The following is a 15,200-nucleotide window of genomic DNA, read 5'->3' as shown; positions in this document are numbered from 1 at the left end:
TTCTAGCGGTAGCGATACACTCCCCAGTATTCGCCAGTCCCATTATGTGCAATGCGTCCTTGTCATGCTAATTGAAGAATCTGGGTGTGAGTTTCAGCCATGTAACTTTTTTTGTGATCAGTGACAAATGTAGCGAGCTCTCGCACCTCATCAACATCAGTTTCAGAAGGACAGCCCATTTCCCTAGATATAGATGATTATCAGCAATCGAATCGACTAAAACCGTTCCGCAAAATGAGGATTTTCAGCAAATTTACACATCAAAACGTACTGCACAAAGACGATTTGACGAATCTCAAGGCACATTTCAATGTCCTGGGCGGACAGAGCGGGCCTTACAGTATAACCACGGGCATCAGTTCGAGTCTCAGTGTCTCTTTGTACGTCCAGAGCTGGCATTTTGGACAAAATGTTGGGAATTGAGTCGTGACATGGAGCAATTTGAAATTCTGCGGGGAGGTGGACGTTCTTTGAGCTTCTACACGTAAAATTCGGTCATACAAAGCAGTATGACGCGTTAGAACGGCCTAGTTTACTCATTGCTGGCTTACGGATAGTATATAACTACAAAACTCACAACACTCAAAACTTCATATTTACTCGAAGCCAAATTCGAGATTTCAAACAGAATAACGATTTTGCAACGGTGAGAGTATTCGGAAGACCATGAGTGAGGAATCTCGCACCAGGCCGCTCATTGAGGAGGTAACTACCGCTGTATAGTAGTTGGAATTTGCAAGAACCGTCGGAAATCGTTGTAGTGAGGAGACGAGGAGTAAACACGAAGCACTTTATTGCAAGGTCGATTTGCATGATTTCTTGTCAATTTCGTTTTCACATGCACTCGGCCACGAGCTTTTTTGGACTGCATCAAACATGTGTAATCATATGATGCAACTCATGTCAATATGGAAACCTCATACGCGTGATTGTCATGCTGATTTTCGACGCTCCCCCTTGCTTTAGGAACTGGACTTGGAGCTTATTGATGTCGACTTGTATCGTTCCAAGAGACTCTGGCGACCATCTCGTGCTCGTGGTGTATTCGGAGGCCAAGTCGTTGGGTATGTGTGAACCCAATGAATTCATTGACTCGGATCATTCTCTTCTCGCATCTTTCTGACACTTTACGTAATCACAGCCAGGCATTAGGTGCTGCTACGCGCACTCTCGACCCAAAATTCCACGTCCACTCACTCCATGCCTACTTCTTGCTACCTGGAGATTCGCGCATCCCTATAATATACGTCGTCGATCGTATTCGGGATGGTAAAAGCTTTGCTACTCGTAGTGTAGCAGCAAAGCAGAGAGGCCGTGTAATATTCCAGGCACTAGTCAGTTTCCAGGTGCCCGAAAAGTCGATTCTGTCCCACCAAATACCAATGCCTCAAGTCCCCGAACCTGAAATGGTGCCCTCTCAAGAAGATAATATGAGGAAACTATTGGAAGATCCCAAAGCTGCCAAGCTTCACAAAATGGTGCGAATGAGGTTGGATGAACCGCTGCCGATTGAGTACAGGGATATAGTAGGAGGAGAGACTTATGAGCCCGTTGTATCGCGTAATACTGGTAGTGGTCAGAGCAAGGGAGGTGCTAAACGAATGCTGTGGATGAAATCAAAGGGACGACTTCCAGATGATATGAGCTATCATCACTGTGCTGTTGCTTATTGCTCGGATCATTATTTGCTTGGAACCGCTATGCTGCAGCATAATGTCTCCTTTAGTGAGTCATCAAATCCAAGGCTGACCATTGTTGCTTCACTGGACCACACACTATGGTGAGAATGGGAATAAGATGAGAGTCGAATGTTCATGGAATTTGTGAGATAGAGGAAATAAGCTGTGAACCCCACCTGCTTACGGCTTTCCCGTCCTTTACAAACAGGTTTCATGATGTTTTCCGAGCTGATGACTACCTCCTGTACATTATGGAGTCCAGCTGGACCGGAGGTATATCAATTTGAATGTGTATTCTTTGAGTCCTCGTGCCTTGCCGACACGTCGCTTTGTGGATCTTATCGTTCTCCCCACTGATACATACACTTACATCAACAGGCGGACGAGCTATGATGTATGGAAGGATTTATACGAGAGACGGACGACTGGTTGTCTCGTGTGCTCAGGTGAGCTTAGGATCATTTCTTGTTCGAGGCGTTTGGTATCTGTGCAGAGTTTGGTACTTCCGTTTGTATCCTGGCAGAACTGCTCATCATACACCGAATATCTCAAATTTGTAAGTCTGCTTCATTAGGAGGGATTGTTGCGTGCTGAATACAACGTGCCAAAAGCGCTGAAGGATTCGACGCCAGTGGATCCGGCATCATCAAAGCCCAAGTTATAAATGATGGAGATAAAGAGAGAGGAAAATAGAGACGAATAAGACTAGGGAGATGGTTGTCTCTTCTCTTGTACATTACCAGCAATGGTATTTGAAATATTGTCGCTGTTGGGATCATATTGGCCCTGTTGTCGGGAGAATGATAATGATAATAGACTAAAAGTATCTATGGATGTATTTGAATGGATAGGTTCATATTCGCCGACCGTTTTAGTAGTCCGCATATGTTGATCTCGGGGTTTGATGAGCGACTCCACACACAAACCAGCAGCTCTATCACATTCATGTACAGATGGTTTATTCAGGTGCTTTGAACGCATCCTTCGATTCGGCGTTACTACGGTGGACTATGCAACTAGATCCTCCATATACTAACAAAACATCACCATCTTGTCTTTTTTCGAATTCGCGAACCCATACAACAAGATCGACGCGTTTGGATAGTGTTATGATGATTTAATATTGTTCCAACGCCTCCGACTCCGCAGTTATCACTTTGTGAAAGTCTACGGAATATGATAAACAAGGTCTGTGCTCCTGAGAGTAAAGATGAGCACTGTAACTGGAATATCAGAAAACAAGTTCCATGTGCCTATGATCATATCGTCAGACTCTATATTTTGATAATATTGTAGAATAACTCACGTAAACACGTAAATCTCTCATGCACCCACACATACGTATATCACATAAGATGGACTTGTCTGTGCGTTATTGAAGCAACATCTATTATCGTATTATCGCGCCTTAGAAAGCGCTATGTCACATTTCACCAGCCATTTCGCGTACTCGAGTCACTTTTTAAGCATAATGCTATTGCTACTGCCATTGTGAACCATCATCATGGCCTGGAGACAACGAGGAACAAACAGCCTACGAGGCTTGATGGACAATCTCGGCAGCAGCTCATCTACAGGAGGCAGTAATAGTGCAGGTGGTGGTCGAGGGATAGTAGGCAGTGCAGGAACGTTATTAGCACTTGGAGCTCTGGCTGTTGGAGTGAATGCCAGCTTATTCAATGGTACGCTACAACATGCGCTCGAGTGTAGATGACATTGCGAGCTATAAGAGCTGCGTCCTTGACTCGTATAACTCTGTTTGTATACATCCTCATTTTTTGTGTTTTGCAACATTTGACACGTTTATACTTTTCGTCTATCTACAAGTACTCTAAATGCTAATACCTAATCTTATCTTCTTAATCTATGCCTGAATAGTTGATGGAGGTCATCGAGCTGTCATGTTCTCTAGAATTGGTGGTGTCAAGAGCAACGTTTACAATGAAGGAACGCACTTTCTGATTCCTTGGTTTGAATCTCCCATCGTATACGATGTCCGTGCTAAGCCCCGAAACATCGCCTCTCTCACTGGAACTAAAGGTACATAAGCTTGATTGGAAGTGGAACAGCAGTTGGTTGAGCGTAAGAAACCATGATGAGCAAATCACTATACGCAGCCATGCTCAAACTCATATCCAAACCTGTTTGAAACTTTTCTCTGAATTACTGATATCCCGATTTGTGCTCATATACTCCACAACCTAGATCTTCAAATGGTTAACATCACTCTAAGGGTGTTATCACGACCACGAGTTGAAGAACTACCTCGAATCTTCAAGACTCTGGGTATCGATTACGATGAGCGAGTCTTGCCATCCATCGTCAACGAAGTCCTCAAATCTGTAGTTGCTCAATTCAACGCTAGTCAGTTGATTACCCAACGTGAACGAGTAAGCTTATAGATATATTTGAACCTTTTCGTGAAGACGAAGTAGATTGAACTTATAATATGAATATGCGGTATCGTGAGGAGAGCGGGAGGGTCTATTGGCCGGTTGCAGCACAGTTTTTGAGGGACGAGGGACGACAACAACGATCGTTTTGGCTGGACATGCAGCCGAAGACCTTGCCAAATTATCATAGCAGCCAGGAATTCAGTTTCTAATTCACATCTCTTTCTTTTTTTTCTTTACAGGTATCACGTCTGATCCGTGAACAACTGGTTCGACGAGCATCATCATTCGACATTATTCTTGATGATGTCTCCATTACCCATATCGCATTTTCACCGGAATTCACCCATGCCGTTGAAGCCAAGCAGATTGGTATGTAAATGGGTCGGTTGGAAATAGATCCTCGAATCGATCTTGCAGGCATTGTCGATTTCTATGCGGAAGTCAAACCAGAACTACATCGCCGGCATCATTGGGAACCGAAAAAGAATTGCAATAACTCAAATCAGCCTACTAATTCTGCTTCTTCTTTTCCAACCAATAGCTCAACAAGAAGCACAACGTGCTTCATATGTGGTCGACAAGGCCAAACAAGAAAAGCAGTCGATTGTAGTCAAGGCTGAGGGAGAAGCCAAGTCAGCTGAAATGATTGGAGAGGCTATTCGTAAAAACAAGGGATTTTTGGATTTACGACGTATTGAAACGGCCCGAGAAATTGCTACAATCATAGCCGCATCGAGCAATAAAGTGTATATGGATGCTAGTACGCTCTTGATGAATGTGAACGACTTGACGTGAGTGTTGTATATGATGTGAATGTGGTGGAAGTTTCGGGTGAAGCTTGTAGTTTTGCTCGTTTGGTTGCCGGGACAATCAAGTGGTTGAAATACATCCCAGATATCAATTGCTGACTCTCGTATCTTATATAGGCCGGCTCAAGAGGACAAGAAACGATAAAGTTGTTTTTGGTGTAGAGGGTTTGCATAGGATTTCCTCATCTTTTGTCTCGAAAAATATAAGCAGCTTTTATAGTTATATAAAGTCTCGCCGAAACTCCTTGTTGAACAGTTTTGATCACGTAGAATAGCGTCCTTGTTTGGAATTTGCAGTTGGGCTGCACCTCAAGTTGCCAGCATCACGCTAAAAACAACGATGGCAAAGCAGAAAGAGCAGGCCGAAGGGTCTAGTAAGCAGCATACGGCGACTCGCGCTCTGAAGAAGCAGACTGCAGATGCAGAACTTACTGAACTGGAATCAAAAGCTTCAAACCCAGTAAGTTTAGTATCCCACTTTTTTACAAGCTTTACCAACCTGTAAACAATATTACAGGACCAATACCTAAAGAATCCAGATCTGAATCAATTCAATGAGCTTCCATTATCTGGAAAAACTCGATCTGGTATGTACATCAAAACGATCAATTTTTTTTCGACACTGAGCTCCAGTCAAACTCAACAACATCCTATAAAATCAGGGCTGACTAAAGCCAACTTTATGGAAATGACTGAAATCCAAAAGGAGTCTTTGCCATTGTCTTTGGCTGGAAGGGACGTCTTAGGTGCTGCCAAAACTGGATCCGGAAAGACGTTGGCGTTTGTTATTCCTGTAAGCTTTGGGTGAAGAGCAGTCGTGCAAATACTGGATTTGAAGTGTGAATCCGCGTGCAGTCATGTATATGAAGCTGTGGATCGTGTGGTGGATCATTTGCAAGCTGCTCACACCTTTGGAATCGTATATTAGGTGCTCGAATGTCTCTACCGAGCTAAATGGACGAAATACGATGGCGTTGGAGCTTTGATTATATCTCCTACTCGTGAATTGGTAAGTTCCTGGTTGACTTTTCAAGCAGACCAGGCAACCAAAAAACGCTATCTTTGGGTGTATGATTTCTCAAACATGACAATTCGCAATAGGCACTCCAAATCTTTGAAGTGTTGCGACGAGTAGGTCGCTTCCATAACTTTTCAGCTGGCCTGCTGATCGGAGGCAAGGACCTAAAAGCTGAACAAGAACGAGTAGTGCGCATGAATATTCTCGTTTGCACGCCTGGTCGGTTGCTGCAACATATGGACCAGACGCCTGATTTCACTTGTGATAACCTGCAGATTCTTGGTGAGAGTCAGCTTGTTGACGTACTTCAGATCGCAGTACCATTTTTTTAACCCTCTGCGTCTTTTTCCCCACTCTAGTAATGGATGAAGCAGATCGAACGATGGATTTTGGATTTGAAAAGAGCATAAATGCCATTATAGAAAATTTGCCACGAAAACGGCAAACCTTACTGTTTTCTGCTACTCAGACCAAGACGGTTCGTGATTTGGCTAGGCTAAGTCTGAAGGTATGCTGAAACGAATAGCAAAAAGGAATCGAAATGTCATCTAGTATACTCACACTTCAAGTCTTTTCACAGGATCCTGAATTCGTAGCAGTGCATGAAAAAGCAACTCATGCAACCCCATTAAAGCTGGATCAAAAGTACCTTGTTTGTGAATTACAAAACAAGCTTGATGTTCTATTTTCGTTTATTCGATCACATCAACAAGCTAAGATTATTGTCTTCCTATCAAGCTGTAAACAAGTATGTATAGAAGAACCTTTGCAGTACCTTTTTTTCTCGCTAAAACTCACCACTGTTTCAAAGGTGCGATTTATTCACGAAACCTTTTGGAAGATGAGACCAGGCATGACGTTAATGTGTCTTCATGGAAAACAAAAGCAGCCTAAACGGGTTGCTATATTTGAAGACTTTTGCAGAAAACAGTATGCATGTTTGTTTGCTACTGACATTGCTTCAAGGTAAAGCTTCCGTTTTGATGCGAGAGAAGAAATTTGGTGGTCATTGAGCTGGGAGAACATGATCTTCGAAACAAGGCGCCAAGAGAAAGATTGTCTCAGGATGCTGAAGATAAAGCTCAAGATGCGACCTGACACCTCTCTTTCCAAATAACATCTAGAGGTCTTGACTTCCCAGCTGTCGACTGGGTAGTCCAAGTAGACTGTCCTGAAGATGCCGACACTTATATTCATCGTGTTGGACGGACAGCTCGGTATGAAGCAGCCGGCCATTCTCTCTTGTTTCTTCTGCCAAGTGAAGAACAGGGAATGCTAGAAGCACTCAAGAGTAAGCGAGTGCCGATTGACAAGATACATGTCAATCCTAGTAGAGTGGGAGCTGTTGGTGCTGAATTGAGAGCTTTGTGCTCTCGAGATCCTGAAATCAAGTATTTGGGTCAAAAGGTATACGACATGATGCTGACCAGTCAGTTGGTTAAGTCGAACACGCTTGAGTTATCTGTTTTGCTTACGTTTGCTATTTTTTTAGGCTTGTATATCATATGTTCGATCAGTGTACCTGCAGTCAAACAAGTCGATATTCGATGTACATGCTCTCCCTCTACCTGAATTCGCTGAATCATTGGGGTTGCCTGGCACTCCCAAGATCAAATTCGTTGAGGTGATTTTTTCTCCATTTAGTATCTTCGCCAAGCGACTTACATCATTACTCGCATCCACAATAGAAATCGAAAAAGAAGAATGAATCGAGGCAATTAGCAGCCCTCGAAGAATCATATAACGCAGACAAGAAACCCAAAAAGACGAAAAAGAAGAAACACTCGTCTGACGATGAGATTGACGATTTAGCAATGACTATGAAAGCTAAAGCACATGCTCGTTTTGATTCAGAAAGCGAGGCTGAAGCCTCTAATGAAGATGATGCTGATGAATTGCAAGTTCTGTCTTCTTTGACTGCCAAGAAGGTGGTTACAAGAGTGGACAGAATGTTTGCTAAAAAGAATACTACAGTCTTGTCTGATCACTACACGAAGCTTGTGCGTGATCAAGACAGTGCTGACGATGGTAGCGCTGGTAGTGATCAGGATGAGGAAATTAGTAATGATGATGTGGATGCTAGTGGACATGATGTTGAAAGGCCAGTGACGATGGAATTGCTTGGTGGTGTAGATGACGACGACGATAATTTCTTGACTCTGGCACGTCGTGATCATGATGTTACTGATGTACCACAGGTAATTTCTAATTGTTAGGTCTTTTTTGCACGAATGAATTCTAAAATCTTCCCTTTGATCACAGCCCATTGAACTTCCAAGTAGAAGACGATTACAACGATTGAAGGAAAAGGAAATCAAGAAACGTGGATCTGGTCAAAAGTACATGTTTGATGATGAAGGCACTGTAAGTATCTAAACGCAGCTACAACTTCTTCTCCATTCGTGTTTTATTAATCAGATGTGATCGACTTCCAAATAGGCTGTACCAACATATAAACTACAGAATCTGGACGAGTTTGCCACTGAACAACCTATACCGGAACGACAAGCAGAATATATAGTGGCCAGTTCAGCCAAAATGAAGACTGCTGATGTAGCAGATAAGTCAGTAGAACGAGAACGTATCCGCGAACGTAAAAAGTTGAGAAAGTTGAAGGAGAAGGAATCTCGTCGTGAGGTAGTAGCCCTGAAAAAGATTTTCTTTAGGCAAGCTGGACCTTCCTAATTAATCCAATTTCCTTTTAGAACTCTAAGCCTGCCATGGTAACATTGAGTGCAGCCGAAGCAGGCGATGAAGATGATGCCGCCATGCAACAAGATGACGAGGACGATGGAGAAGAATACGAATCAGCACAAGATATCGTGTCAGATGGTGAACAAGATGTAAATGCAGATGCTAGTGGATGGCAGTCTGATGATGCTCTTTCTGATATTGGGGACTTGCAAGTGGATTTGGATGAAGGTGGTGGCGACGGTGGTGAGATGGTAGAAGATCAAGATGAGGATGTGCCACCACCACCAGTAGTAGGCAAGAGTAAAAGTAAAAGCAAACGATCACGGTCTGCTGTAGAGCAGGATGATGTGCTACGAAAGAGTAGTGGTGGTGGTAGGAAGAAGCTGAAAATGCTTCCGGGGGAGAGTCTAGAAGATCTGGCGTTGAGTTTGCTCTCACAGTAAATAATAGAAACATATTGTTTTGTTTAAAACCACGTCTATTCTCTAGTTTAGTATGTGCATTCTTGTTGCGCTTTGCATTGTAGTACAAGCGAGGCGAGGTAAACAACAATACCTGACTCGAGAACTGTAAAGGCAAAACATATCTCGGCCGTCAAATAGTACAAAGTGAGTCATTGAACTGTCGTGATGCGTGCTTCGTCATGTGCATTCTGATGTTCTTCTGCTTTTCAAATGCTTTCAGCTAACCGAATTTGTTTACCAAGAATACAGGACAATAAGACAGGCAACTCATCATATAAAGGAAGAGAGGCTCTGCATGCATTCATCAAAGATGCATGCATCGCTCTTTTATCTGGTCGCTTTCGTTTTAGCAGTCTGTACAGCCATACCGAATCCCATTCAGCCAACACCTTTTGCATCATTCAACGCAACAGTCACAGCTCTGAATCTTAATGCTGTGCAATTATACAATGATAATGGTACGTTATTTGACTTCACTGACAAAGCGTTGATGTGCATCAACGGCGTACCATCGCTGGTCTGCGCCATTGTTGATCAATCCGCTTAGCAAAGCACACTACAAAACACCGTCATAACTCACTCCTTCCATCATCACATATATCCAGAGTACTCACTATCATTCTACTGGACGATCGAAAGCAAAGGAACAGCCACCGAACGATTGCATGGCGTACTTGTCTTCACCTGCAATGTCAATCAACAAATGAACTACTCTTGGGCAGGTGTCGGACTAGGATGTTCGACAATGCTTGATTGTAATACTATGGCTGTCATGCATCAAATTAATTCGACTCCTGGAATCAGTCCGATTAATTTCCATGAGCATACTAGTATGGCTGTTTATGGTCCGCCAGCTCATGTAAGTTCCTGATGCGAAGGACATTTGTAGTCATAATGATGGGCGTACTACGGTCTGGTTGATCTTGGGTGGTTGCAACGAAGATAACATGGCAGACAAAATCAGTTTGGAGGTTCATCCACAACTCGTGCTGACCACTTCGTTTTGCTGTTTTCCGATAGGCCGAAACACCTCTGTTACAATCTGTAAGCGGAGGCTTCGAAAATAACATCCCCGCAACCCAACGCCTCTACGTCGAATTCGTCATCGCAACCACCCCAGTAGACGGAATCCACAGCCTAATCGACGTCAACGCTCCATTCACCTTGATTTACGCATTCAACCCTAACTCTGGCATCAATTATCGATCAGAGAGATTCACGTATCATAGCCCTGATTATCGAGGATCTGTACAACTTAGTCGATTGGTAGCTACTGTTGATGCTCCTATACGAGTTAGTGTGTTGGGTGTTGCTCCATTGTCTCAGAAGGTTGCTCACGGTGTCGGGATGATGCTCGTTTGGCTTGGGTTGTTTCCGTTTGGGATTTATTGGGCTCGATACTGTGAGTTCGTCGTTAGCACGACATGCATCCACAGCGTGAGTCCTTTTTTTGCTGATGTGTCGTACTACTTTTTAGTGCGTTCTGCTGGACCAGGACTCTGGATTCATATTAGTGTCCAATGGTGAGACAGCGTCTTTCAAACATCTAAGTCGCAAATGTCATGTCTTACCCTTGTCTAACTGTATCCCTCCAAACTCTAACATAGCTTTGGATACCTTCTCTTGTGGTTCTTCTTTATTCTCATTGTCACAGCAATCCAGTTATGGCAACGACCACATGCCATCTTGGGGATCTTCCTGGTTGTATTTGCAACGATTCAAGTCTTGTTGGGAGGCTTGAACTTTGCAGGCTTAAGGAATGAACGTATAGCTGAATATCGGCATTACATAAGGCTGTCTCATCATATTGTTGGGCCGTGTCTGGTGTTGCTTGCCGTTGTCCAAGTAGCTTTAGGTGACTTTGTTTGGTGAGGATGTTTGCCAATGGAATTATTCCTGAGTTCTTTTTTTGCAAAATAGGCTTGAGCACATTATTCCCATTGGTTGAACCTCGTGGATCTGAATATTGGGTATGCTACTTGTGCATTTCAACTATGCGGGAGTAGTAACCATTCTAACAATCAATAACTCTTCGATATTTTTGTCTTAGATTCTATACTTCATTCTACTAGGTGCTTGGCTTTCGATCTTCATAGTGACCGAAACATACTATAGATTAAGAGTCGTCAATTATGATGCAGTCCCCAGATCCAACTCTATAAACGATCGAACTGATGACATGGCCAATGTAGCTGCTAAATGGGTTGGAGTCTGTGTTGGATTCATGGGTTCTAAGAAGGCTGCTCAAAACAATGGATTCCGTAATGCCGGTGTACACAATGTTCAACCCGAAGGTGTACCATTTGTGACGAATATTGAGCGTCAACGTAGTGATCAACGTAATGTAACGAGAAGCAGCAATGGTCAACCGAAGGCTGCTGGTATTGGTAGTGCAATTGGAATAGGTGCAGTCGCCACAGCCGCTGTTGGTAATTCATCGCCGTATGATATTGAAATGGTTGAATCACCATTAATGAAACGTAAGATACCTAAAGACGAATTGCGATCGTTTACGTGGCAGAACCTTGATGAGGAGATCAATACTGGGTATGTCTTGAGCAGCTTCTCAGCAATGTCTTCAAATTTTTTTCCTCAGCATTAGCTGACTTTTGATTTAACTTTAGACGAGGATTGTATGTGGTCGCTGCTGGACGATGGGTCTATGATATCTCGTCATGGATTAATACTCATCCTGGTGGTCGTGTCATCTTGAGAAACGTTATTGGCACAGTAAGTATCCATGCAGTATCACGACTTTTTCCCCCGGTTTTTATCTCACTAAAATCACCAAAAATATTACGTAGGACATCTCAAACGATTTCTTGTACGAACTGACATCCTTGAAATTGTGTTTGTAAGCCTTGAAATCAAATTAACTTGACCTCCTTTCGTTCCTTTATAGCCATGAAGCAGGATTCGACGTGGAAGCCATCAACCCTGATGTGATGGTTCCACCACAACGACAACGCACCAACCCTCTACCACAAACTAGTGCAGATCGAGCAGCGGCAGCTGCAGAAGCATCATCAGCACCTCCGACGTCATCTTTAGCACGATTCACTGAAATGGAAGGACTCGAACAATTGCCGCAATTGAATGAAGAAGATTGGACTCGTATTCGCAGGGCTCGTAAAGTACACGTGCATACTAAGCTGGCAGTACAGAAGCTGGCTCAATTCCTTGTTGGTGAAGTCACTGCAGTACGAAGTCCCAGGCTTGCTTCGTCTTCGAGGGTTGTTTCGTCTTCTATTCGATTTGATCCTTATGGTGAGTTACCTCAGATAGTCTCGTGTCGTTTCATCAGCAGTTACCTGCAGTAACAGCGTCCAAATCCCCGCAGAGTTTGGTTTTTTTTTTTGCTACATCAGCTTTCTGTACTGATCTACATTTTTTCTCCAACTGTCTCAGAATACCGACGATATGCCATCACTCAGATGACTCCATGCAACAACTCCACTACTGCTTCCGTGATCAAATTCCGATTTGTGCGATTGTATCCGCATGACTCCAGAGCTGAAGAAGTGCTTGAATTCCAGCCTGGAGAATGTGTCGAAATCCAAGTCAATATTGGCGGTCAGTACGTATCTCGATACATTACACCTATTGGAGGTACTCCTATTGCTTTTGAGGCTTATATCAAGGTATTTGGTGGTTTGACCATTCTGCGGTTGACATGACAGCTCACTTCGCATTATTTTTGTCGCACTTCTAGATCTATAGCAACGGTGTCATGACGAAATGGCTACAATCGCAAAAGGTCGGAGACAAGCAAGTCAAGATTCGAGGTCCGTTTGGGTAAGCGTCAAGGAGAAGAAGTGTTGTACATGCGAACGTGCAATTCCATGACAGGAAATCACTCGATAAGCTATATTTCCCTTTTCTTTTTTGCCTCTCAATCAGCTTTTCAACTCACCATATCTCACTCTGTTTAACTTAGTACTCCATTTGTACCAAGATCTCTTCAAACCACTCCACAATATCCGGACGTTATGATCTTCTTCTCAGCTGGAAGTGGCCTCGCTCCTGCTCTCCAGTGCTTGCAATCATATCTGCTCCCAACCATTCAACCACTACGAGTCATTGTCCCATACTATCCACAACAAAAGGACGAGCTTACTCTTACACCGGGACATCTCGTAACGGCTCTAGCACATTATAATGATGGGTGGGCGTATGGCACATCCCTGACTTTGAAACAAAATGGAATCTTCGTGAGTAATGCTGCAACGCATTGTTCCCTTTTTAGCCCCTCTTTGACATTTGGCTCTTTTGTCAATAGCCACTTCCCGTAACTCTTCCAATATCATCCAGCACACGCTTCTTGATAATCAACTCGGTACACTCATCCAACGATATCACATCAGATCTTTTTGCATTGGAGACTCTGAAAGCAGCACATTTAGCCTATCCACATGCTGTACAATGCTGGCATGCAGTATCAGATGCCACGAATCTAGGACGAGTGCCTGATTTACCAACTGGAATCAATGCTATACTGCCTGGACGAGTTACACTATCAAGGGTGCAGGATATCTTGCATATTGCTAACGAACCTCATCCATTGTTTGGAGCTATTGCTATCAATTCCAGACGTGTTGTTGTTTGTGGGCCACGATCTTATACCGGTGTGTATTGAATGCCTGATGAATTGAGTGGTAGTGATCTCCCTGTGGTATTAAGTGTCTTGCATCTGACTCGTGTTTCTATTTTTTTTGCATTAGGACACATGTTGGACATTCTCGGTGAAGCTGGTATTCCTATGACTGAAGTATCGGTCTTGCCCCCGGATCGTTATGTATGAAACAATTGGGAAGTCAATGATAGTTAGTTAACTGGGTAACAATCAAGGATTATGGAAACATCATCAAAATCAAAAAGAAACAAAGTATAAGAAATAGTAGTACAGTACAAGCAGTAGTCATAAACACAGAATTGTATTATACAAGCACCGTAATATTATAACAATGAAGTAACAAGCTTCCGGTACTTTATTTAGATTTAAGCAGCATCAAGCGACGGGTCGGCTGGTAGAAACAGGTTTCAGTGACAGTAACTTTCAGTGTCCTAACGTCACGTAATTGTCCTTTGTATTTCAGTTTGTATTGAATTGCCGAGTTTTGAATGGAGCGAGTGTTCTGAAGGTGAACGTGGATCAGAGGAGCCTCTATTCAAAATTCGAATTGAAACTTGAATTTCATGCCCACTTCAGCGCACTCCTTGAATATTCAACATTTTCCTTGGATCTTGACTGATCCTGAAACACGTGAACTTTTCGAATTTTTCCAAACATGGACGCAACGACAAGAGAAGCCATCACGCTGCCTACTAAAACAATTGAAAAGATGCTCAAGGATGTAGAAAATGAAAGAATTATGGATGCCAAGAGTCTTGAGCCAGTAGCTCGAGTCTTCGAACATTGGAACGAACATGTGCTTGTCTTGATGTTGACTTAATAGTAAAGATACCACCGAAAGCTGAAGCTATGCTTATCCCAAATTAGGCTCTTGACACACTCTACATGACAATGCCATCTTCTCCTCTCTATTGTCGTCACAACTTGTATTTTATCATCAGACATCATTGGGTCAAGATGCTCTGAAGAATTTCAAGCTCCTGGAAATGGACGGATGGCCTGCTGACTTTGTGGATCTTCATTTGGCAAACGGGACTGAGTTATTGAAGGCGGAAAGGCTGGTAGAAGCATTGGCCGAATCTGGTCTCAGCATATCTTCCATATTGGGCTGATTAGCTTGACAATGAACTTGTCTCCACAAACTCAATAAGCTGCAGTATTTCGAATGTAGAAGCAGTATTATGTCTGGAAACTTGGCAGACCGGATTGCCAATACTCGGGTACAGACAAATATGAGACCTTGCTAGAATATTTACGAAAGCAAAGGTTGCACAGTTGGAAGTGGTTTGGATGCTACTCTACCTTGCTCGGATTCGAACCATTACAAGTCACAACTCCATACTATCGACAGCAACGGACGAAGTTACTTCTGAGCCTGGACACCTCGTCACAGCTCTAGCACATAATGATCATGGGCGGCCACATGGTCCTTCCCTGACTACTAAATATTGTGGAATATTTGTAAGTTGAAGAATTGATTTATGTTATGAAGGGCGTCCGTTTCAAT

The 15,200-nt window shown here is 43.2% G+C and overlaps 4 protein-coding genes across 4 annotated transcripts; all 4 read left to right on the top strand.

Annotated features, from left to right (window-relative positions):
- Positions 1 to 666: 666 nt before the first annotated feature.
- SmJEL517_g03530 (uncharacterized protein) lies at positions 667 to 2,343 on the top strand (the record flags this gene model as incomplete). The annotated part of the gene is made up of 6 exons (XM_031169458.1): positions 667 to 705; positions 967 to 1,064; positions 1,142 to 1,780; positions 1,888 to 1,952; positions 2,058 to 2,125; positions 2,254 to 2,343. The coding sequence occupies 6 exons, from the start codon at positions 667 to 669 to the stop codon at positions 2,341 to 2,343; spliced, it is 999 nt and encodes a 332-aa protein (XP_031024587.1).
- Positions 2,344 to 3,183: 840 nt separating this feature from the next.
- SmJEL517_g03529 (uncharacterized protein) lies at positions 3,184 to 5,029 on the top strand (the record flags this gene model as incomplete). Its single annotated transcript, XM_031169457.1, has 6 exons — positions 3,184 to 3,361; positions 3,558 to 3,719; positions 3,885 to 4,069; positions 4,315 to 4,444; positions 4,617 to 4,866; positions 5,002 to 5,029. 6 exons carry the CDS (start codon positions 3,184 to 3,186, stop codon positions 5,027 to 5,029), a joined length of 933 nt encoding a protein of 310 aa, XP_031024533.1.
- A 195-nt stretch (positions 5,030 to 5,224) lies between these two features.
- On the top strand, positions 5,225 to 9,039 carry SmJEL517_g03528 (uncharacterized protein; the record flags this gene model as incomplete). Its single annotated transcript, XM_031169456.1, has 14 exons — positions 5,225 to 5,344; positions 5,402 to 5,471; positions 5,547 to 5,677; positions 5,813 to 5,893; positions 5,986 to 6,184; positions 6,262 to 6,410; positions 6,483 to 6,650; positions 6,714 to 6,868; positions 7,027 to 7,309; positions 7,395 to 7,526; positions 7,591 to 8,100; positions 8,165 to 8,266; positions 8,342 to 8,539; positions 8,608 to 9,039. The coding sequence occupies 14 exons, from the start codon at positions 5,225 to 5,227 to the stop codon at positions 9,037 to 9,039; spliced, it is 2,730 nt and encodes a 909-aa protein (XP_031024534.1).
- A 331-nt stretch (positions 9,040 to 9,370) lies between these two features.
- On the top strand, positions 9,371 to 13,861 carry SmJEL517_g03527 (uncharacterized protein; the record flags this gene model as incomplete). The annotated part of the gene is made up of 15 exons (XM_031169455.1): positions 9,371 to 9,518; positions 9,666 to 9,919; positions 10,081 to 10,462; positions 10,538 to 10,583; positions 10,668 to 10,915; positions 10,981 to 11,030; positions 11,111 to 11,607; positions 11,685 to 11,790; positions 11,865 to 11,884; positions 11,963 to 12,327; positions 12,469 to 12,701; positions 12,773 to 12,855; positions 12,998 to 13,271; positions 13,340 to 13,685; positions 13,782 to 13,861. 15 exons carry the CDS (start codon positions 9,371 to 9,373, stop codon positions 13,859 to 13,861), a joined length of 3,132 nt encoding a protein of 1,043 aa, XP_031024537.1.
- Positions 13,862 to 15,200: the final 1,339 nt, after the last annotated feature.

The sequence above is a fragment of the Synchytrium microbalum genome, assembly GCF_006535985.1.
Source record: "Synchytrium microbalum strain JEL517 chromosome Unknown SmJEL517_scf0019, whole genome shotgun sequence".
NCBI classification, from domain to species: Eukaryota; Fungi; Chytridiomycota; class Chytridiomycetes; order Synchytriales; family Synchytriaceae; genus Synchytrium; species Synchytrium microbalum.
This window is presented reverse-complemented; position numbering and strand designations above follow the sequence as displayed.